The sequence below is a fragment of the Sus scrofa genome, chromosome 18 (genome assembly GCF_054392235.1).
Source record: "Sus scrofa isolate SSC_HxYL_T2T_F1_AM1 chromosome 18, Sscrofa_HxYL_maternal_Yorkshire_Landrace_v2.0, whole genome shotgun sequence".
Taxonomy (NCBI): domain Eukaryota; kingdom Metazoa; phylum Chordata; class Mammalia; order Artiodactyla; family Suidae; genus Sus; species Sus scrofa.
The window spans coordinates 57,548,076-57,572,216 of record NC_139400.1 but is presented as its reverse complement, the minus strand read 5'-3'; the positions used below and the strand labels follow the sequence as shown (position 1 = coordinate 57,572,216).

At 52.7% G+C, this 24,141-nt stretch overlaps 1 protein-coding gene across 18 annotated transcripts in view; it reads right to left on the bottom strand.

Annotated features, from left to right (window-relative positions):
* Nucleotides 1-17,566: 17,566 nt before the first annotated feature.
* Nucleotides 17,567-24,141, bottom strand: part of LANCL2 (LanC like glutathione S-transferase 2) — a 39,690-nt gene continuing 33,115 nt past the window's right edge. For 10 of the 18 annotated variants that reach the window (XR_014834151.1, XM_021079344.2, XM_085005726.1 and 7 more), the window contains 2 exons: nucleotides 23,963-24,035; nucleotides 17,567-20,125 (listed from right to left, as the gene is read on the bottom strand). Coding sequence is in view for 14 of the 18 variants with exons in the window: in XM_021079344.2 (XP_020935003.1) it covers nucleotides 20,010-20,125; nucleotides 23,963-24,035 (189 nt within the window). In the remaining 4 variants the exon portion in view is untranslated. The remainder of the gene's footprint in view (nucleotides 20,126-23,962; nucleotides 24,036-24,141) is intronic. The other 8 variants (XM_021079342.2, XM_085005725.1, XM_085005727.1 and 5 more) reach the window with 4 other exon arrangements.

Genomic DNA, 24,141 nt, shown 5'->3' with positions numbered 1-24,141 from the left:
CTTTGGCTCTTTTGCCGGGGAGTAGGAAGGAGGGGGTGCACGGTGGGCAGGTTGGGGCGGAGGGGAGGGGGTGCTGCAGCCAATTCCGGGAGAACTGGAAATTGGATGCTTTCCAAGAATGTAGGGAACTTTGGGTTCGCCTACACCTTTCTAAAGTCCAGCTAAGGAGAAAACGATCTCAAGTAAGGAGGAAAGAGTTCCCATTGTGGCTCAATGGGTTCAGAACCCAACGTGGTGTCCGTGAGGATGTGGGTTCCATCCTTGGCCTAGCTCGGTGGGTTAAGGATCCGACATCGCTGTGAGCTGCAGTGTAGGTCGCAGATGCAGCTCAGATCTGGTGATGCTGTGGCTGTGGTGTTGGCCGGCAGCTGCAGCTCCGATTCCACCCCTAGCCTGGGAACCTCTATATGCCACAGGTGCAGCCCTAAAAAAAATAAATAAAAAAAAAAAGGTAGGAAGACTGGCATTAGTTACCTGGAGCCTGGATGTGCTTTGCCTGTGTAGTAAGCCCATCGGTCAGACACAGTATTTCTCTCACGGGGCTGTAGCTGCTATACTTAGGCTGTGTTTTAGAAGAATCACTAATTGTGATCATGTTTCTAAAGAAGTTTTTTATCATTTGCTTTTTTTTTTTTTGAAAATCTTTTCCTTTTTTTTTTTTTTTTTTTTTTTTTTTGTCTTTTTGCCATTTCTTGGGCTGCTCCCGCGGCATATGGAGGTTCCCAGGCTAGGGGTCAAATTGGAGCTGTAGCCACCGGCCTACGCCAGAGCCACAGCAACGCGGGATCCGAGCCACATCTGCAACCTACACCACAGTTCATGGCAACGCCGGATCGTTAACCCACTGAGCAAGGGCAGGGATCGAACCCGCAACCTCATGGTTCCTAGTCGGATTCGTTAACCACTGCGCCACGACAGGAACTCCTCATTTGCTATTTTAAAACAGTACAAGGAATAGGGCAGAAGAGGCCTGGTGGTCTGCTGGTGGGGAACTCAGAGCTGGTGGGGCCTTACCTCTCCCCCCCCCATCATCTGTTTGTCCCAGTGGGATGGGAACAGGGTCATTTACAGATCGAAGATCACGACTAGGGATGGCAAACTGAGTGCTCACTTTTATCTGTCTCTCCCAAATTTCACTGAACGCCGAGAAGTCCACACGCGCTCTCATGGCAGAAACAAAAGTGCAAGAAGAGTAATGGTGAGTCACTTCCGTGATAGGCGGGGGCAGGTGGGATTGAGTGAGGAAGAAAAGAGATCTGAGAAGATAGAAGCTGCAGAGCTGCGGAGAAGGGGGCTGGGCTGGGAGGGGAGCTGCTGGAGGAACCAGAGCCCTGCAGGTGAGCGTGTCCCCCCACCCCCAGCACTCTCTAAATTAAGTGTCCTATGTTGCAGATTCTGTAGCGAAGTTCAGTCTTAAGGTTACACGTCCATGGTCTTGGGAGGTCCAGGTTTTTCCTGTGCTCCCAGGGTGCATGAGGGGTGCTGCCTCCATTGCGGCCCAGCTTTCATTTCAGTCCTCAAAGGTGTTGCTGGGGCGGGGGGTGGACAGCAGGTCTAGCCGGACCTCAAGATCACGTGCTCAGGTCTGGTAGATAATGCCAGGACCAGCCTCAGGAACTTGTGCCTCAAATGTCCCCCAGCCACCGACTGTCACTCCTTTGTTCTCACCAAGGAAACTAGGAAATCCTGGAAGAAGCTAGTTGCTGTCAAGCAGCAGAAGGGAGGACAAGGCAGGAGGTGGCGTCTTCATGCGTGCCTTTCACTGTCAGGAGGCACCTAGCAGTGTGACCCCATGTGGGTGAGAAGAGATACAGATACAGACTGCAAAGGTCCTGTGCTCGGGTCAGAGTCCCCAACCTCCCCCCGGAGTCCCCATCCTCCCCCCACACTGCTGACCACTCGCCCATCAACAAGCGTCTCCTCCCAAGTGGGACAAGGTTGTACTCAGGTGGCTAGAACTTCTGCCACCTGAATCCAGGACTGGGCCCTAGAGTGCAGGTACTGGCGTGGGGTGGGGGCGGATAGCAGGAGGGGAACAGGATCCGTGGAGGGCAGCCTGGTGCGTGGGCGGGCTCAGGGGCTCAGGTCCTCAGGACGCAGGACTGGCAGGCTCTCTGCTTTCCGCCTCCCTTCTCTGCGCCCCCGAGGACAAGCGCTGCCCGGGGACCCTCCTTCCCAGTGTCCCTCCACTTACAGAGATGGAAGAGGAGCTGGGAGGGCTGAGGATGTCACCATCAAGCACCAAAAGGCCCCAGTGACCAAAATATGTAGCTCATTTTCCGGAAGCCCTGGGAAAGCACCCCCGCACCTTGCTCAGGTGGGCTCTCGGCCCACCACGTGCTCCAGAACCGGGGAGGCTGCTCTGGGCGCGGCACTGACCTTGGAGACCAGCTCCCTCGGCCCCCCTGCGGCTCCTGCTCTCCCCATCCTCTCCTCCCCGTGCCCCGGTGTCGTGGCCAAGGCCCTGGCTTTGCACGCGCGGTCTTGCTGGATGGGCGCGGAGGGGAGGGCCCGCGCACGCGGATGGACGCCCTGCCTCGGAGTTCGTTCTCGCGTCCCCATTTCCCCAACTAGAAAGTGTGGCCGCCGAGGCTCGCAGGGGTGCCCTGCGGCATAGCCAGCCCGGCGTGGAGCCCCTGGACCTCGGCTTCCGCACCCAGACCTCCTACCCCGCCCCCGCCCCTGGCCCCCGGCCCGCCCCACCCCGAGCCTGGGGGGACCGAGCCTGGGGGGACCGGCACCTGCACCAGGAGGATGAGGCGGCTCCGGAGGGAGGGAGCGGGCTTAGCCCTTCTTGGTCAAGACGCTGCTGATATTCTTTACTCAAAACCAAACCCGTATCTACAAAAGAGAAACAGACCCAATCACAGAGAACAGACTTGTGGTGGCCAAGGGGGTGGGGGCACTGGACGGGGAGTTTGGGGTTCGTAGATGCAAACTCTTAGGGTTAGGGCGGATAAGCAATGCGGTCCTACCCTACAGCCCAGAGAACTCTATCCGATCTCTTGGGATAGAACATGATGGGAGGTAGTATGAGAAAAATGTGTGTGTGTGTGTGTGTGTGTGTGTGTGTGTGTGTGTGTGTGTATGTATGACTGTGTCACTTTGCTGGAAAAAATTGTAAATCAACTAAACTTTAAAAATGCCTTTATTTTTCATCTAGATGCGAAAGTGGTACATACACTTCATCGGGGAAAATGTAGAGGGTGCAGGGAGCACAAATCACAAGGAAAATAAAAACCACCTGCGACCCCAACAGCCCACGATGGCAGTTGGCCGCGTTTCAGTCGCTTTCCAGCTCCCTTGCTCTGATGACAAACACTGCGGGGTCGTTTGGAGCATTCGCTAGCATTTTTCCTGGCATTTGAATGGTCTGTTTCTTCCCCGCAATGATTAAATAGCACCCCACCATCTGGCTGCTCCACCGCTGATTTAACCCGCCCACTCTGATCAAATTTTGGGGTCGTTCCATTTTGTTTTTAATTTTTAAATAACGAAATATTCTCCAGACTCAGAATAATGAGTAACTTTTGCATAATGAGTGGTGGATGCTGGCTAGATGCTCAGGAGCTGGGGCGGGGCAGGGATGAGGACACAGGGGCCCCTGTCACCCTGCACCCCCGCCCGGGCTCGGTACCCTCCCTCCCTTGCCAGCCTGGACTCCCAGAGTCCAGTAGAGGGCTCCTGGGCCAGGGGGGGACAGAGCCTAGTCCCGGAAGCATTTGCCAGGTGAGATCTGCAAACCCCCAGGACGGTGGCTTGTTGGAGTAACTGCGGGTGATACAGCCAAATATGACAACAGCCTGGACACATGCTCCCCTGAGGACACGGACCGAGGCTGGTGGGTCCAGAACATCCATCCGCGTGCGCGGGCCCTCCCCTCCGCGCCCATCCAGCAAGACCGCGCGTGCAAAGCCAGGGCCTTGGCCACGACACCGGGGCATGGGGAGGAGAGGATGGGGAGAGCAGGAGCCGCAGGGGGGCCGAGGGAGCAGGTCTCCAAGGTCAGTGCCGCGCCCAGAGCAGCCTCCCCGGTTCTGGAGCACGTGGTGGACCTGGCGCCCACTTGAGCAAGGCTCGGGGGTGCTTTCCCAGGGCTTCTGGGAAATGAGCTGCACATCCCGGGCACTGGGGCTTTTTTTTAATTAAAAAAAAACTTGGGGGGGGGGCAGCAGTGTGCAGTGGCTTGATGTGGGAATCTCAGTTTCCAGGCCAGAGATGGTACCAGGCTGCAGCAGCACAACCAAACCCCAAGCACTAGGCCACCAGGGAACTCCCCACTGGGGCTTTTTGGTGCATGAGGGCAAGGCCCAGAGGCCGTCCGTGCCCCGTGAGTCTCTGCCTCACTGAACTTCCTACCACCACCTTCATTTTTTGTGTATAATCCCCTGCTTTTCTTTAACATTTTACCACATACGTGTTTTGTTTCACTTTTAACTTTATGATAGTACTATATTTCTTCAACTCGCACTTTTTTTTTTTTTTTGGCAGAAGTTGTTGCTAATTTTTCCCTGTTCTGATTAACACTGTGCTGAATGTGCTTTGGCCATTTTTAATGTTCGACATTTATTTCCTCCGAATAAAATCTTAAATTTAAATTCCTGGGTCAGGGAGTTCCCGCTGTGGCACTGGGGTAATGATGTGCCTTGTCTCTCTGGAGGCCCCGGTTGGACCCCCAACCCCAGCTGTGGTGTAGGTTACAGATGTGGCTCCAGTTCCATCCCTGGGCTGGCAACTTCCATGTGCTGTGGGCACCAAAAAGGGAGAAAAAAAGCCTGTCCTGGGGCTGAAGAGTCACCCCCGCCACTTGGTGTCTAGTTAGCTCAAGGTGTGGGTGGCTGGAGTTCCCCTCATTCTCTAAAATAGCACACACACAAAAATTGGGGGTTTTGCCAGATTGAACAAATGCAAATACAGGATGCCCACTTAAATCTGAATTTCAAATAAACAACAAAAATTTAGAAAAAAACAATAAGTAACTGGGTCAAAGCTTACGCGCACTTTCTAGGGCGTTTGGCAAATTTCCATTAGGAAGAGGGTACCGACGTTCCCACCTGCCAACACTGTGTGCTCATCAGTCTGGGTATGGCTGCCAACTCTCACAGTTGGCACCGTTGGAGGAGGGGAAGCCACATTTTTGTTCAGTCTGCATTATTTATTCCATTAATTTCTCAGCAAACTGCGGGAAATGTGTTCCAGAGGGGTGTGTGGTTGGCAAGACTAAGCTTTCATAGAAAACAGAAGGTTGGAGAGAAATATGAAATCTAGCCTTGCATATACATTTGTGGAATGTATAGGAAACACGGCACTGGGAGTTCCGGTCGTGGCTCAGCCGAATCGAATCTGACGAGGATCCATGAGGCCGCAGGTTTGATCTCTGGCTTTGCTCAGTGGGTTAAGGATCCGGTGTTGCTGTTGCTGTGGTGTAGGCCAACGGCTACAGCTCCGATTTGACCCCTAGCCTGGGAACCTCCATATGCCACAGGTGCGTCCCTAAAAACCAAAAAGAAAAAAAAAAAGAAAGAAAAGAAAGAAACAAAACCAAACATAGCACTGAATATATACAGCATCAGGTAGGTAGACACAGGAAATGGGGCATTAAATACATATTACAAGCGGAGTAAGTGGAGGTTCTTTAAGGGTTTACTCCCTAAACACCTGTGGATGCCAGTAGCACTGAGCGAGGCCCGGGATCAAACTCGCGTCTTCATGGATACTCGTCAGGTTCAATACCACTGAGCCGTGAGGGGAACTCCCAGAAAGATTTCACTTTTGTTATAAAGGAGCCCAGAGTGGCTGGCACTGCCACATGCAGCTTCACCATGGTTCCATCGCTGATGAGACGTCTGGAGCTGCAGTGGCGACCCTGTGACCGTGGTGGAAAGGCCAAGATGGTCACAGAGCCACCAGCTGTCGCGGGGTGAAAGCACTGAGCCGGTGAACCAGTTCTGGGTTTCTGATTACCTAAAAAAAAATTCTTATTCATCAGAGATTTTCTGTAGGTAGCTTCCTCATAGGGTGGTTGGGAGAATCACGTGGAGTAGTTTTTTTAATGTGTGAATAGAGACCACACGCGGATAAGCACTAAGGAAAAGGCATCTTCTGATTCTTAGTCGGCGTGTTAATACCGGCTGATCTCAGTTGCCACAAAGGTATTTTCAGCTCTGATAGATGAGTGGTCAAGAGTAAGAGGATGCTTGGGAAGGTCATTCTCTGCTTCCAACTAAGCATCAGTGACCTTGGGCAAGTCTTGAACGTCTGTGGGCCTCAGTTTCCTCAACTGTTCGTAAAATAATATCAAAGTTCCCTTCTAGCTCTAAAATTCGTTGATTTTATTTTCTCTTCTCTAGAAATCTTTTCCATCAGGGAGTGCCCATTGTGGCTCAGCAGTAACGGACCTGACTAGTATCCATGAGAATGTGTGTTCGATCCCTGGCCCCGCTCAGTGGGTTAAGGATCTCGCATTGCCATGAGCTGTGGTGTAGGTTGCAGATGCGGCTCAGATCCCAAGTTGCTACGGCTGTGGTGTAGGCCGGCAGCTGCAGCTCCGATTTGACCCCTAGCCTGGGAGTTTCCATATGCTTCAGGTGCAGCCCTATAAAGAAAAAAAAAATCTATCCCATTACAGGTTATAGGATCTTGGCTGAAGGGACCAGAGAAGGATATGGAAGGTGTGTGACAATCCTAGCTCCAGGTGCAGTTTACAAGCCCCTCTGGGCACCCCGGGACTCCCAGCCAGGCCTCTGCACATGGCGGTATGGAGAGCCGAATATCACCCAAGAAGCAGTCCTGCCAAAAGTGTCCAACCCGGATCTCACAGCATCTGAAGCAGTGTTTCAACAGAAATATTTATGATGATGGAAATATTTGCACTGCCCAGGACAGCAGCCACTGGCTAAATGCGGATATTGGGCACTTGAAATGAGGCTGGGGAGCTGGATTTTAAAATCTAAGATAATCTTCATGAAACTCATTCGATGTCAAATACTCATCTGTGGCTAGGGGCGACCATGCCGGCCAGCGTAGCTCCAGGGTCCAAACCTAACCTCCGAGGCACAGGACGTGGGAGGCGGCAGGACAAGTTTCCATGGGGAAAAGGGTCAGACAAATCCCGAGGGGAGTGTTACAGGACGACAGCCCTGGGGTGCTCAAAACTCAGTGTCCTTAAAACCAAAACAAAAAAGCAGGAGAAGTGAGGGGCTGTCCTAGGTTAGACGAGGTGAACCAAACAAAGCAGGAAGCTGGATGGGATCCCGATTGAAAATAACAACGGTACAGACGCAGAGCCTTCCTGGGTCAGCGGAGGGCGCCAGACGTGCCTGGATGCAGCGGAACAGCACAGGGCCACCGTTAGATTTCTCAGGGGTTTCACCGGGGTTGTGATATTGGGACATGTCCTTATTTCCAGAGGGCGCAAGATGAAGTGTGCAACAAGGGTCTGAGGCCTGCATCGTTGTAATGATGCGGGTGTGTGGGCTGGGGAGGGGGAGAGAGGGAGCTAAAGCAGATTCGGCAAAATGTTTTTAAAACAGTCCTGTCATGCAGGATACTTCTTCCCAGAAAGTAGAGAACGTACTTCATGAACGGAGCGACTTAGAAGAGGTTTCTAGGCAAGCTGCCATCTGGCTGCTTCCTGCTCTTTACCATGAAATGTGTGATGGGAGAGAAGCTAGAGAGGCTTTAAGCACAGAGGAGTCAGGACTGGCTGGTTGAGGAAACTCTCAGAGGCCCCCCCGCCCCCCGAGACGGCCGATGATGCTAAAGTGAAGAAACGGCTTCCAGGCGAAGTTAAAACCCAGGGACGGTCAGCAAAATATGGTACAAAGATGAAGGCAAGAGTGTAGCTGTGAAATCTTTCATGAAAAGTTTTGTTAAGGAGTTCCTGTCATGGCTCAGCAGTCACGAACCCAACTAGCATCCATGGGGATTGAGGTTTGATCCCTGGCCTCACTTGATGGGTTAAGGATCCAGCATTGCCCTGAGCTGTGGTGCAGGTCACAGATGCAGCTTGGATCCCATGTTGCGGTGGCTGTGGTGGAGGCTGGCAGCTAGCCTGGGAACTTCCATATGCCACGGGTGTGGACCTTAAAAAAAAAAAAAAAAAAGAGTTTTGTGAAGAGAAGACTCCAGGGTGAGCCTCAGACAACCCTTCAGATAAAGAACTTTCTTAGAAGGGTTTTGCCTCTCCGTAGCCCAGAAGAAACTGATGTTGCTGCGAGCGTTTGGGGACCTGAGCGTATTTTTTTCACGTGGGGGGACGCGAATCATGTAGTCAGATTCTAAGATGCCCTCCTCAGTCCTCGCCTCCCGACACGGGGCCCTGGTCCAGCCCTCCCGCGCTGTTGGGGGGCTGGCATGGACTCTGAGGCCCGGCCGTCAAAGAATGACTTTGGGCTCCTAGACGCTTGCTCTGGGGAACCCGGCTGCCGTGTCGTCTGCCCCCTCAGGCAGCAGCACCCAGAGGCCCTTGTGGACAGTGCCCTGGGTTGGAGGTGGGTCCCTCCCTTCAGGTCCGTCCCAGACCCTCAGGACGTGACCTTGCTTGGAAAGAGGGTGGCCATGCTGGGTAGGGTGTCTTAGAGCAGAGGGGGGCCGGGAACACACACATGGGAAGACAGTGGAGATGGAGGCAGACACTGGAGCAATGCACCTGCAAGGCAGAGGCCAGGCAGGGTTGGGCACTCCAGAAGCTGAGAGAGGCTCCTGTGCCCGGAGAGCCTTAGACAGCATGGCTCTGCCGACACTGTGATTCTGGATTTCCCGCTGCAAGCACTGAGAGAATAAATTTGGTCCAAATATCACCGAGAATGGGAAACGGGGATGGTAGCCCCAGGAAATGAGGAGAGAGATGAACTGACCCCTCCTGCTGGCAACAACAGCTCGCCAGCAGGGGGCGCCCATCCGGGGAGTCTTCCTCCAGCTGCATGGGACATCTTGACGGCAATCTCACGACAGCCCCTGCGCCAGAACGGCCGGCTAAGTTGCTCCTCAACTTCTGTCCACATGGAAACAGACATGTTCATTGGTGGGTTTTTTTTGGGGGGGGTTGTTTTTGTCTTTTTAGGGCTGCACCCGTGGCATATGGAAGTTCCTAGGCTAGGGGTTGAATCTGAATTGCAGCTGCTGGCCTACACCACAGCCACAGCAACAACACCGGATCCAAGCTGCATCTGCACACTACACTACAGCTCATGGCAACACTGGGTCCTCAACCCACTGAGTGAGGCCAGGGATCGAACCCTCATCCTCTGGATACGAGTCAGGTTCATTACTGCTGAGCCATGAGAGCAGCTCCTTCATCCCTTTGCTTTTTGTAAAAGAAGCCACGTCATTGGTTTTGCAGATTCACCCTCAGTCTGGAATTTACTGGTGGACTCTCCATCATCAAAGTGATTCAAATATCTCTGTGAGGTTTGGATTCCTTGTAAACGGGTGGGTAGAGAAGCGTGTCAGACTCCGGGTTTTTAGTTTGACTCTGAAGGGTCTTTGTTGGAGGCGGCGCTCTGTATCCCTGTCTGGGGGAGGGAATCTGTCTGCAGAGAGCAGCTGGCTGACTGTCCTTGCTGAGACTCATTAGGCGGCACAGCAGTAACATTTCTATTCTTTTATTCCTTCAAATGTCTCATAGGCTGAAACCCTGGGAATCATGCTTGTGGGAGCACAGGGTATAAAGCGAGAATCACAAAGGTCATGTGTGTGATGAATGCTCAGATCGGGAGCACGTCCGCTGGCTGCTGCTCTGCTGTCTCTGTCCACTAAGCTTTAAATGATGTGCTGTCACTCTGCCGCCTGCTCTAATGGCTTATCCTCCTCCACTACCCTCACCTCTCAGGGCGAATGGAAATTAGCTCCATTTTTATCCTTGACCTTGAATCATCTGATGCTGCTCCCATAAATCTGGGTCTGGGTGAATCTCGGCCCCACAGCTCAGTAGCTCTGACCTTGGCAGCTCTTCTGAGTCGCCTCGTGGGAAGGTGTGGCCGAGCATCCTCTGCAAGGCCACCCAGGGCTGCCGCCGGACGACGCTTATCAGCACTGCCGCCCTGCCAGCTGGGCACGCGGGCCGCATTCCCGTCCTGCGCTGGAAGCGGGGTGCACTCAGGTGTATGAGGGCCTAGAATAAACGGGTGAAGAATCGAATCGCTGTCGCTATAGTCCTCCAGTAGGTTATTGGGAATCACTGATGACTCAAAAAAGTGCTAATTTTTTTTCTTTTTAGGCCGTGCCTGCGGCGTATGGGAGTTCCCAGGCTAGAGGTCGAATCCGAGCTGCAGCTGCCGGCCTATGGCACAGCCTCAACCACACCGGATCTGAGCTGCCTCTGCAACCTATGCTGCAACCTGCAACGGCGGCTTAACCCACTGAGCAAGGCCAGGGGTCGAACCCGCCATCCTCTCGGACACTATGTAGAGTTCTTAACCCACTGAGCCACAACGGGAATTCCAAATTTTATTTTTATTTATATTTATTTTATGGTTGATTTATATTAGAGTGTACAACAGTGATTCAGTATTTTTTAGATTATATTCCACTTAAAGTTACGAATAAAACATTAATAAAATACACTGGGCGTGTGCGTGCTGAAGTGGGAGGGGCAAGTGCCTCCCGGAAGGAAGGACCTGGGGTTCCCAGAACAAAGAGGGAAGTGCCGCTGGGATGGAAAGACCTGGTGAGAACCACCCCCACCCCGGCCCTGGCAGCTGGGGTTGCCCACTGCCCTCTTAGGTGGGGCCAGCACCGAAGCAACCGGTTCCATTATCGCAGACTTCTTCCCCCAGAAAGTGATCCGATTTCAGTTACTGAAGCCCTAGTTTCATAGCAGAAGTGACAGTTACTGAATGAATGTTCGCACTGTGCTGGGTGTGTTACTGGGATCCCTCCAGCTATTTAATCCTCCCCACAGCCCTACGGGGAGTGACAGTGACAGAGCCCAGATCGGGACCCAGAGGCTGGCTTCAGGGAGCCCTCTCGTTGCAGTCCCCCGTGTCCCCCTGGATTCGGATGCGGGCACATGTCCCTGTCCCTGTCCCCTCTTCCTCCAGCCACCTCGCACTTCCCTTGCTGATCTTCGAGGTCTGATCTTCGGGAGATGGCAACTACCTGTGATGGTGAAATTTCTGGGCAAATGGGGTGCTTTACAAACTCAACACTTTTCATTTATGCATTTTTCTACTTGACTAAAATAAACGGCTTTCCACAGGGACGAAAGCAGAACTATTAGTGAGATAATTCCATGTGAGAAAGCCTTAGAGTGTTTCTGTTCTGGGAACAGCAGCCACCCCCCACCAGGCCTTGTTTCGATGTGTGACAGCGCAGCGGACCCGCCAGTAACGGGATGTTCCAGTTGTGCTCAGGACGCAATGATTACAATAGCAGAGGGAGCTGACTACAGCTCAAGAGGAGTTCCCCGGGAGCGCCCACTGTGGCTCAGTGATAACGAACCCCGCTGGTATCCATGAGGACGGGGGTTTGATCCTTGGCCTCGCTCAGTGGGTTAAGGATCTGGCATGGCCGTGAGCTGCGGTGTAGGTCACAGATATGGCTGGGATCTGGCATTGCTGTGGCTGTGGTGGAGGCCAGCAGCTACAGCTCCGATTCAACCCCTAGCCTGGGACCCTCCATATGACATGGGTGTGGCCCTAAAAAGACCAAAATAAATAAATAAACAAATAAAAAAGAAGAAGAGTCCAGGACAATTATGCGTCCTTTGTGGGAGCAAAAACATCGGGCAGTGCCTGGCCCTTCAAACCCGGCTGGAGGGCCGGAGCAAGAGGAGTTGCAGGCGGAGCACGTGGGCCCCTCCTGCCACAGTGATGCCCAGAGAGCAGGAAGCCAAGGGGAGGAAGCAGCCACAGGCTGAGGAAGCCCAGAGCAGAAGAATGGGGGATGGTGGCTCGGCAGGGGGGTCCTCAGCCTGCAGGGACCTAGAGCCCGTCCACGGCTGTGGGATGGCAGCACCCACATCCCTCAGACAGGAGACGCCTCCCCATCTGCCCGGTGGCATCACAGCCTCCTCCCCTTCCCAGCACCAAACTGGAGCTTCTTTCCTGGAAAGTGCTCTGGGCTCTGGCCCAGAGGACACGAGACTCAGTGGAAGGTTGCAGGGCCGTCCAGGGAAGGCGGCTGCCCAGCTTTCTTCCGCACAGGGTCCCTCCTGCCACCTGCAGGCACTGATCTCAGCCCCTCCCCCGCTGGAAGGTCCAGCCCGCTCTCACCACACGGACCAGAACGTCCAATCGGCTTCTACAGCACGTAACTAGCGGACCCTCTAGTAGCAAAGATAAAAACGAAAGCCAAGCAACGGGAAAAGCAGTTCAGATAAACCGAAAGGGAAGCCAAGCATGGCCGGAAGACGGCCCTCCCCCTGAGTGGTCTCTGCAGGTCTAGACTGGCCGTCTGGGAGCAGAGGATCCAGGGGGAGGAAGACAGGAGCTTTCCTCCAGGGTGGGGGGCCCAGGGCGGCCAGGTCCAGCCTGGCACGCATCAGAAAATGAATCCCCAGACCCCACCCCAGCCCTGCTAATCAGACACTAGCCTAGCAGTCCGCGTCCTATCAAACTCTCCACTGGTTTGCCGAGCCCGGTCCGAGCCCCTCCTCCCCTCCCCCGCGTCCCGGGGACACAGTCGCACTTCCTCTTCCCTCAAATCACAGGCCGCCTCCGCCTCCACTTCCACTCAGCAGACGCTGCCTCACTTCCCACTTCACGGAGGAGCGCGAAGAGGTCGGGGACGTGGGCGGCTCCCTCCACCAGCACCCACCCTCCGCCTGCGTGCCAGCCCCGTGCCCTCTGCCTACCTGAAGCCATCCCTGCAGCCTGCCCCCCTTTCTGTCCTGCATCACTTTTCTAGAACGCTCCCATTGGATCACATGCACTGATTTACAAACACACTGCTATTTTTCTCGGGGGGGGGGGGGAGCTTTTTCTTTCCTCGCACCAACTATGGCCCCATTTCTTCCGCCTCGTTTGCACCAAAACTCCTGCAAAGTGGGGTCTGTGCTGCTCATCCATTCGCCAAGGACTTCCAGGCAGCTGAACCCGCGGGCAATTCTTAGCCTCTCTTAGGTTTCAGGGTCGCCCGAAACATCGGGTCACGCCCTCTGCACACATGCGCGTCCCTCACTGGCCCCCAGGAGCACAGACCCCACTGCTGCTTCTCACGCTCCTTGTCTGAGCACACTCCTCCCAAGTTCACGGCCCTGAAGGCTCTGCCTTGGCCCCTTCCTCGCTGGTTCCTGTTGCCCTCACTCCCTGAGTGAGCTCTCCCACCTCACTCTGCTGCAAAGAATCAACATGCAAATGACTCCAGAGAGGACACTCCTCTCCAAACTCCAGCCGTCCCTGGGACCTCAGACTCCTCGTGCCCAAGTGGACCCCGCTCCGCTGATGGGCCTCTTCCACGTCTCAGCCTGTCCTGGCGCTCTGCCCCTGCCAGGAAAGCCTACTGGCTCCAGGGCACGTCTGGACTCTGGGCACTCTTGCCACGCCCACTTGCACTCACACCGGGACCAGCCTTCCGCTATCCTGCGTCCACCCGCTGTTCCTGCAGGATGATAATGCATCATCAGATGGTGTTCTTCGCCTACGCTCTCCCATGGCTCTACTTCGCCCAGAGCCACGGCCAAAGGGCGCAGAACAGTCTCCCAGGCCCCTCTACTGGCTCACTCTGCTCTTGGACACCCAAGCGCCTCTGCCTGGGCACGCCCTCTGTCCTGTGCCCTTTCCACAGATATGCATCTGGGCCACTCCTTTAAATTACTTCAACCCTTTAAATTACTTCAAGTCTTGGCTCAAGTGTCCCTGTCTCCGGTCTTACTCTGACCACCCTATTTAAAACAGGAATTTGTGGGGATCTCTTGTGGCCCCTCCGGTCTCCTGTCACTGTTGTGGCGCCGGCTTGATCTCTGGCCTGAGAACTTTCATGTTGAAGTGTGGCGCCTCCCAAATAAACCGCAGTAATTTGTGTTCCCTCCAGCACTGTCAGTCCCTCTTATTTAAAAATTTTTTTCCACATTATTCATATGAGAAAATCTGCTTATTTATGCTTATTGTTTGTTGCTCCCTGTTATTCTGCAAATTCTACAAGGTAAGACTTTATGGCTGTCTTGTTCATTGATGGATTCCAAGTGCCTAGAATAAGGTGTGGCATTGAATAAGCACCTAATGACTATTTGCTGAATAAATGAACATCTTTAAGGAGATCAGATATTGCAACAAGAAATAAGAGATGAGTTCCCATTGTTGGTCAGCAGGTTAACCAACAGTGGCCGTGAGGATGTAGGTTCAAACCCTGGCCTCACTCAGTGGATTAAGGATCCGGCATTGCTGCAAGCTGCGGCACAGGTTGCAGATGCAGCTCAGATCTGGTGTTGCTGTGGCTGTGGCGAAGGTCTCAGGTGCAGTTCCATTTCGATCCCTAGGCTGGGAACTTCCATATGCCGCAGGTGTGGCCCTAAAAATAAAAAAAAAAGGGTCAGGGAGGGAGTGGGATGGACTGGAAGTTTGGGGCAGTAGATGCAAATTATTGCATTTGGAGTGGATAAGCAGTGAGGTCCTGCTGTACAGCACAGGGAACTATATCCAATCACTTGTGATGGAACATGATGGAGGATAATGTGAGAAAAAGAATGTTTATATATGTATAACTGGCTCACGCTGCTGTACAGCAAAAATTGACAGAATATTGTAAATAAACTAGAATAAGTTTTTTTTTTAAAAAAGCATAGTGTTTTTGCTATCATACCACCAAAAAAAAAAAAAAAAAAAGAGGAGAGGATATACACAAAAGATATCCTACAAACAAGAAAAAATCCTGGAAATAAACACACAATGGAAGGATTTGAAAATAAAACAGAAGTCTCTTGGAAAGGAAAGCCAAAAGGTGGAGGGGAAAGAAAACTTTAAGAAATGATTCAAGAAAACTTCCTAGAATGGAAACACTCACATTTCTGGATTGGAAGGACTCACCAGAACCCAGGACTAGGCTCATCATCATGACAGAGAGAAGCATCCTACAATCAGCGAAGCAATCACATGAAAACCCAAGATCACGCACAAAGAAACACGAATTGCTGTGGGCCTGTGGTCCCAACACTGAGGCTAGAAGTCAGAAGATGCCTTGAGACGTCAAGAGGGAGACCTCGGGGCACAGTCTCTGAGCAGCCTGTGATTTAAGCGTCCAGGCAGAGCAATGACAGCCTTTGCCCCTGAGCTCTCAGAGCTCTCAGCTCGGCTGTAGGGAGCCTGCTCCTTCCTGCTCCTGGAGAGCCTCTGGGGGCAGGACTGGGCTTGTCCACCAGCCCCTTTTCAGTTCCCAGGGGCCGAGCACAGGGCATTTGATAGCTTCCCTCTGGCATCTCTAAAGAAGCGGTATGAAAAGCTGGCCTCGGCAGTTCTCAGGATGTGGGCAATGCGGGGATGACTATGCTGCCTGGTTTCTCTCACTGGCAGCCCCATCAGGAGTGGGGTAAGGGCCCTGTAAACATGTGACCAGCACTGCATCTGATGGATGCTTCTACACAAGCCACGAGAGTCTAGCTGTCACAGAACTGGGGAGCTCCCCGGGGGCACTCAACAAAGAACGGGCCAGAGGACCCAGGCTCTCCAAACTTTCAGATTTTGCGTAAGCCTGAAACTGTGGCTTGCTTCCTCCTTGCCCCTGTGGCAACGCTGCCCCTTGAAGGACCTTGGCTTGGCTAGGCGCATGCATCACACACACACCCCCACCCACACACACAGGTGCACTCGTGTGCACATGCACACAGCGGCTGCCTGAAAGCCAGGCAGAAGGCCCAGCTTGCGGTGAGGCTCGGGATCTGGCAGGGAGCCAGAGCTAGGGTTCCACGTCACTATTTCGGAGAGTTAGCCTGTTTCTTCTCCCCAAAGCACCAACGCTGTCCTCTCCCGCGTCACAGAGCGCGGTCATGTGCTAGATGATTCTCCTCCCACTAACCACACAGTGTTGTCCTGATGACACAGAAAAACTTCACAGGAAATGGCTTCTCCAAACTCATGCAAGTGGTTAAGCTCACAGGCAAACACAAACATCCAGACCCCAGAGTCTTGGCTCTTGACCGTCACTCCACAGGCTCCTGGGTGACAGAGACCAGCCTCCCGCCAGAGGGCATCACACTGCAAGGCTGAACCCATCACTTGCCTGTGAAACCCTCCCTGCCCCCCACCTGCGGTACCAGGAACACACACAGGGAGGCCTGCTGCCCCTGCCCTGCCCGGAGCCATCCTCAGGGCTGCTCGGTTCCCACAGGTGCCCATCCAGCTGGACTGCGAGCTGCAGGAAGACGGGTCCAAAGCGATGCCTGGCGGGCCGCAGGTGTGCAACTAACACCTGCTGGATGCAGGACTGAGCCTCCCATCTCCATGGCTCCAGATGCGGGCAGCGGCCCTTGTGATGCAGACTGGACTTTGTGATGGCCCCAGCCATCGAGTGACCTAACTCCAGGGAGCAGGGGCCTTGAAGGAGCCTGCAACCCTCCTCCGATCAGGAAAAGCAATGATGCAGCACAGCCTTCCAGGGCTACCGGCCAGCTCAACAGAAGCTGACAGACACTGGAGGTGGCAGTCATGCTGGATGGGCGCGGACAAATTGAGAGCCCAGAGGAAGGGCCCCTCAAGCTTCAGCGAAGAGACAGGAAAGGAGAGGAACAGTCTGTAAAAAGCCATTTAAAGAACTTGGACTTTACACCTGGGTCCTCCTCTTGTGATTTTAGCGAATGAAGTGATTCCACTCCAGGGAGCTTGCCCGACAATGGAATTGTTCTGAATGGCTCCAGTGCCCGGCCAGCTAGGAAGGCAGGGGTTGAGGGCCTCTCTCAGGCTTCCTTTTTTTGTCTGCTTTTTAGGGCCGCACCTTGTGCATTTGGAAGTCCCCAGGCTAGGGGGTGAATTGGAGCTGCAGCTGGCAGCCTACACCACAGCCACAGCAAAGCCAGATCTGAGTCGAATCTCCTACACCACAGCTCACGGTAATACTGGTCCCTTAACCCACTGAGTGAAGCCAGGGATCGAACTTGCATCCCCATGGACACCAGTCAGGTTCATTACCGCTGAGCCACAACAGGACCTCCTCTCCCAGGTTTCCATTTCTTACTTCTTGTGTCGGGCCCACCGAGGAAGAGGCTCTGCGTACAAGTCAGGAGGGTGGCCCTGGCAAGACCGTCCCTCATTCCAGCTGTGACCCTGGGCTAGGCCAGCAGCTTTCTTGCGGATAAAACAGGGATGCTAAGAGCAGTGCTGGGACCGTTCAGGGTGACTGAATGGAAAGGCCCGTGACACCTGCAAGCTCAGGACAGGCTTCTCTTCTCCGTCCCTGCCAGGTTCCGGGGGGCCTGGGAACGAGGAAGCTGCGTTCTAAGGCAGCATCTCGGCCATCGTGTCACACGCCATGGCCACGTCTTCAGGGAGGAAGACGACCCTCAGAACGGTGGCCAAGGCTCCCAGCTGTCGCCCTCAAAGGCAGACCGGGGGGAGCGCAGACAAAGACCCCATACACGTCACCACGAGGCCATCTCTACTTAACACCGAAACAGAGAAAGAAGCCCACACACTCCTGGTGGACGTCTCTTTTTTCTTTCAAATTCCAAGTGCAGTTGCGCATACACAGGATTTTAAAAACTTGGACAAAGACAAATCTACGAAATCACGAGGGGGTGCTCTGGGATCCGAACGCACACACGTATTAGGACTATTCAAGCAGCTCCGAGCGTCCGCTTTTCCGCTGCCTCCGGGGCCGGAGTGGCCGATCCAGCCGGTGCAGCAGCCGCGGTCACGGACAGCGAGGGGAGGCAGCGGCTGTGGGCCCAGCTGGCTTCTTAAAAACCCCTGTAAATAAAACCTCCTCAGTGTACCTCACAAGTGTCCATCTTTCCCTCCCGCGTCAGGCAGAAGCAAGCTGGACAAGCAGTTCTCAGGCACAGGGAGATGCCCAGAGAACAAAGGGTCCCCTCGCTGCTTCCAGTCAAAGCCATGTGCCCAGAACCAGGGCCTCCACGAGCGGCTCCCTCTTGCTATTCCCGTGCAGCCCCACCGGCCTCCCCTGAGAATCGAGGCCGCGTGGGCAAAACCTTCGGCCAGAGCCCTGAGGGCTGCTGCGGGCGGTTCGCTGGGGCTGTGATTTCGGGCGAGCTCTTCTGCCAACTGCCCCGGGCTCGCTCACGCCGGCCGTCAGGGGACCGGCCCAGGCCGCCTGGCGAGCAGGACAGCAGCCCAGGAAGCTGGTTAAAATATAGCTGTGAGGCTCTATTCCCACGGAGGTCGTCAACCTACCTCGACAAGTGCAGTCGTGACTCAGAGCGTCTGCAATGAAGAGACGCATGAGTGTCCTTCAGAAACCGAAGCTCGGTGGAGCTCCCCTTGTGGCTCAGTGGGTTAGGAACCTGACACAGTGTCTGCAAGGACGTGGGCGCGATCCCTGGCCTCCCTCGGTGGATTAAGGATCCAGCGTTGCTGTGAGCTGTGGCCTAAGTCCCAGATGCGACTCGGATCCTGAGTTGCTGTGGCTGTGGTATAGGCTTGCAGCTGCAGCTCCAGTTTGAACCCTAGCCTGGGAACTTCCATATGACTTGGTGAGGCCCTGAAAAGAAAAAACAAAAGGAAGAAAAAAAGAGAAAAGAAAAAAGAAACGGAAGGTCACATGTCTGCACGTCAGCCCCACAAACAAGCCTCAGCCGCATCCTAAGGTTCGCGCCTGTGCAGAGCACTCGGTCTTGCACTGATGTTCTTTTTCCCTATGAAAGCAGCGGAAACTGGGGCTGATAAACATTTAGCGACCCCCTTGCAGCCAAGGACCTTGCCTTTCGTGGTCACACCTCAGCGCGTAAGAAAAGTCTGTACAGAGTCTGAGACCTCCCACCGCGACAACCTGCCTTGCGGAATCCGGGGCGGCAGGCCAATCCACAGGAAGGCCCGTTCACAAGACGGCAGACAGACACTAGCATCACTCCCTTGGTTAGGACCCTGTTTCCCAAGGGTACAAATGCAGGCTCGTACTTTCTGTTAATATGTCTCATCAATCGTGAGAGTTTTACTACCCAAATAGTAGTCAAAACCTACGGGTGATATTCATCCCAAATCTATACTTCGAGAGCCTACCGAATTTTGAAATAAGTTTAATTGGAGGGACATGGGAACAGCTGAATGTCTTTCTGCTTACTGCCCATCCGGAACTGTATCTGCTGAACTTGGAACAAGACGTTACGATGCTGATAAAACTGAGGTGCAGTCTGTTTAGTAACAAACACGGCACTACTGCTTGGTTCGCATGTGGCCATGACAAGGCTTCCCCCGAACCGCCGTCACCGGTGTCATCGGTCCCCTCCCCAGGGCACGGACTGCCCTGGATTTCAAGGGTCTGGAACTTCACACTAAGAGCCTGCGAGTGGGAGCCCGGCAGAGCTGCCACGCGCCCCCTCGGGCTTCCTAAAACCACGAAGGTGAGCATAAGACCCACAGAGGGGCTGGTCCAACTGGGGCCAAGGCTCCCCAGCCCCCCTCCAGCGAAAGCCCCTCTACCTCCGCTATTTCTTTTCATTTCTGGAGCAGTCTTTCTCTCAAGCTCCCCCAAAAGGGTCCCACAGGAAATGCTGGGAAAAGTCTCACACTGGGATGGCATCTTAAAAGAGAGTCTTTCTGGTACATAAGAGAGACACCACCTGCCTGTGTCCTGTCTGCCAATACAGAAGCACCCCGCTTTATTGGGTACGGAGAAGGGGCTGCTGTGTGCCCTCATGCACGGCCAGCTCGGGCTCATGGACAGAGAAGGGCTTCCGCTGAGAACAACCTACGCCTACGGAGAGCAAACACCGAGGGACATGCAAACATTACGCAGCACTGGACACGGAGACGTCACGCTGACACCAGCGAGGGGAGCACAGCAGGCTGGCGGGGCGGGGGTCTGCGGGGCTCTGCTCCCTCCGTCCTCCCTTCCTCAGGATGCACGGTGGCTTCTGTGTCAGGCGCCAGGCAACCTGGCGGCCTGTGGTCCCGTCGGGTCCCTTAGGAGTCTTTTTGCACCTTTGGATCCCTCTCTGAAGAGCCGAGTTCAAATGCTGGAAACCGTGCTGTCTCGGGGGCCAGGATGTCGGAGAGGAAGTGAATGGCGCCGGCCATGCCTGCAAGGCAAATCGAGACCCTCGGTGGGAAACGGTGCCAGGCGGGGCCCGCACCCAGACTGTCAGTCAGGCCTTTGCGGGGGCGGGAAGGGGGCGGGGAACGGCCCGCAAAAATAACCACGCCCGCGCCCACGGGAAATCCTTGGGTTAGCGCCCGGCAGGTGATGACGCCGGTTTTCTTCTCGATCTTATTTTTAAACATTGGTTTCTGAGCCTTAACCTTGTGTCCTGACACTTGAGGATGATTCTGCAGAAGTGCTAACAAAAGACTTAAGGGCGCTGCTACTGTGCTACCTCAACATACAAAATTCCTCTCAAAGCTTTTACGGTTTTTTCCCCAAACAGAAAGCTGCATTTTCTGTCTTCTTTAGGTTTAAAGAGTTGTTCTAGGAGTTCCCGTCGTGGCTCAGTGGTTAATGAATCTGACTAGGAATCATGAGGTTTCGGGTTCTATCCCTGGCCTTGCTCAGTGGGTTAGGGATCCGGCATTGCCGTGAGCTGTGGTGTAGGTCACAGACACAGCTCGGATCCGGTGTTGCTGTGGCTCTGGCGTAGGCCAGCAGCTACAGCTCCGATTCGACCCCTAGCCTGGGAACCTCCATATGCCGCGGGTGTGGCCTTGTCTAAAAAGACAACAACAACAAAAAAACAAACAAAAAAAGAGCTGTTCTAAATTGAACCTTATTTGCTTGGTCAAAACCCCCACTGCAAATCACTGCAGTAACTCAGCACTGGCTTTTTTTTTTTTTTTTTAATTAAAGGAGGGGCTGCAGAGCTGGCCACGCTGAAATGACCGGGGAGCGGCAGCAGGTCTGCCAGAAGGAGCACTGGTGGTGGGGGGTGGAGGAGGTGTTTCCTCTGGAAAGGGTCAGAGGGGTTGGCGACCCTTCCGGCCTGGTAGCCTCCACACAGGCATTCACCCATCCGACAAGCATCTAGTTAGAGCCTCCTGCCAGGCACCTGTGAGGCACAGGGACCAGAAGAATCTGGGAGCTTCCCGACCTTTAGGGGATATACATTCAGATTTTCACCCACGTGAGGCTTTGAAGTTGCCATTATAATTGTGAATTTTTAAACCTGAATTAACTCTTATTTCATTTCATTTTATTTAGTTTTTTTGGCCATGCCTGTGGCAAATGGAAGTTCCTGTGCCAGGGACTGAACCTGCACCAGAGCAGCGACCCCCAGCCATAGCAGTGACAATGCTGGATTAACCTGCTGAGCCACAAAAACTCCATTCCGAGTTCAGATTAACTCTGTTATATCTGATGCAAATGCACTGCATTTGTATGACACTGAAGACCAAAATTTTTATTCTGAGAAATGTTTTTTCAGTATGATTTCTCTGAATGTTAAAAAGATTTGGAGGTTCCTGCTATGGCACAATGGGTTTAGACTCCAACTGCCAAGGTTCACGTTGCTGCAGAGGTGTGGGTTTGGTCCCCAGCCAGGGGCAGTGGGTTAGAGGATCCCGTGTTGCCGCAGCTGAGACGAAGGTTGCAGCCGCGGCTCTGATTCAATCCCTGGCCAGGAAACTTCCATATGCCATGAGTGCGGCCATTAAAAAAAATTATTCTGCAAACGATAATGACAAAACCTTGTAATCTATATGACTGAAATGCTATCAATAAACAAAACAGGGCACATCACTACGGACACTTCAGACATCAGAAGGATAAGGAAGGAATACTACCGAAGCTCTACGCACATAAATTTGACCCCACTGGTGAAATGGAGCAATATCTTGAAAATACAGACTACTAAAACTCGCTGACTATGAAAGAGATAACTTGAACAGCCTTATAAACTATTAAACAAATCGAGTATATACATTTAAAACCCCCCAAAAGAAATCTCTAGGCCAGGAAGGTTTCACTGCGGAATTCTACGTTTAAATCAGAATTAGTATTAACGCTGATTCTTCTACCACTTAATAAACAATCTACTCCGGAAAATGGAAGAGGAGAAGATACTTCTCAATATAGTTTATTAGGCCAGGACTGCCCTGAGAACAAGGCAGAGACAGGAAAAAAAGAGAACTACAGACCAACATTCTTCATGAATATAGATGTAAAGATCTTCAAAATATTAGCAAATAACATTCTGCAGTATGGGAAAAAATTGTACACCAGGGCCAAGTAATTAGGCTTTCGTCTAGAGATGCAAGGTTGGCTTAATATCAGAAAATCAACTACTATGACCCACAGTGCGAGGAGGCTACAGGAGAAAAACCACCTGATCTTAACTGACACGGAAAAGCATCCGACAAAATTCACTGCCTACTATTACTTGAGTTTTTACAAAGTATTCAATCATTTATTCCTCCCAAAATTTATTTTGGAATGAGTATAAAATGTGACTCTAAAGTAACTAAAAAGGTGATACCACTTAACCTCTGCCCTTTGGTTTCTATGGCTTATGTTACAAATTATCCAACACATACACACACTCACAGGATAAACGCAGAACGTACCAGTCTCTGAGGGTCAACCGTTTTGTTTTCCTGAGTTACAGTCTGCACATCACACTCACAGCAAACTCTTGTTTCTGTTTCCTGTCACTACTCTTGTTTTTCAGCACTTTATTCAATATTCTTTTTTTTTTTTTTGGTCTTTTTTCTATTTCTTGGGCCACTCCCGCGGCATATGGAGGTTCCCAGGCTAGGGGTCGAATCGGAGCTGTAGCCACCAGCCTACACCAAAGCCACAGCAACGCGGGATCCGAGCCGCGTCTGCAACCTACACCACAGCTCACGGCAACGCCAGATCCTTAACCCACTGGGCAAGAGCAGGGACCGAACCCGCAACCTCATGGTTCCTAGTCGGATTCGTTAACCACTGCGCCACGACGGGAACTCCTTTATTCAATATTCTTGTTATTTCTTCCAACCACTATTTTTATTTACTTATAAGTTACTAATGGTAATTATCCACACGTCTTTATATGACTTAAATAATTAAGTATATTTACTTGTCTTTTTAGGGCCGCATCCACAGCATATGGAGGTTCCCAGGCTCAGGGTCAAATTGGAGCTGTAGCCACAGGCCTGCACCACAACCACAGCAACGGAGGATCTGAACCTCATCTGTTACCTACACCACAGCTCACGGCAACACCAGATCCTTAACCTGCTGAGCGAGGCCAGAGATGGAACCCGAGTCCTCATGGATACTAGTTGGGTTCGTTACTGCTGAGCCCTGAAGGGAACTCCTTTTTTTTTTTAATATATTTAAATAACTAACCAAATTTGCTGTGACTAGATTGATACCACATACACCATGTTATAGACGAAATGCAGAGGAGTAAACGTATTGTTTCTTCCATTGCTCCGCAGCAGTCTATGTTGTGTCTCCATATATACTTCACACAAGATCTAGAAATACTTGGAAGAAGTTCAGAGAAGCACAAAACAGGCAAGGTAAAGAGACTCCGAATTTTCAGCAACAAACTACTTTGCTCACTTGCACCTGGAGTGGACAAGCAATGAGATCTGGCTGCCCAGCGCAGGGAACTACATCCAGTCACTTGTGATGGAACATGATGGAGGAGAATGTGAGGAAAAGAAAGAGTGTCTATATGTATATATATGTATGTGTGTGAGAGAGAGAGACGGGGTCACTTTGCTGTACAGCAGAGAATTGACAGAACACTGTAAATCAACCATAATGGAAAAATAAAAATCACTAAGATTAAAAAAAACCCTGCTTTGCTCACAGTCAGTTAACAGGTGCAGAGAGATGACTCAAGGTCCACCGTGGGGTGCTGGTTAGCGCCAGGTAGAGAGACCGGAGGACCAGACCCGCCGGTGCTGGAAGCCAGCGCCTTCCTCACACTCACCTTCGAAGAGAGAGTAGGGCCTGTCGGGAATGCGGCAACCATGTGCTCCGTACTCCAGACACCACTCTGCAAACTAGCAAGAGAGAGTTCTTCTTAAGAGTGGAGATCTCGCTTGGTGAAAATGTAACACGTACCCGGCGAGTTATCAGCTGTCAGGCCTGTCTGTCCCCTTCCGTAAG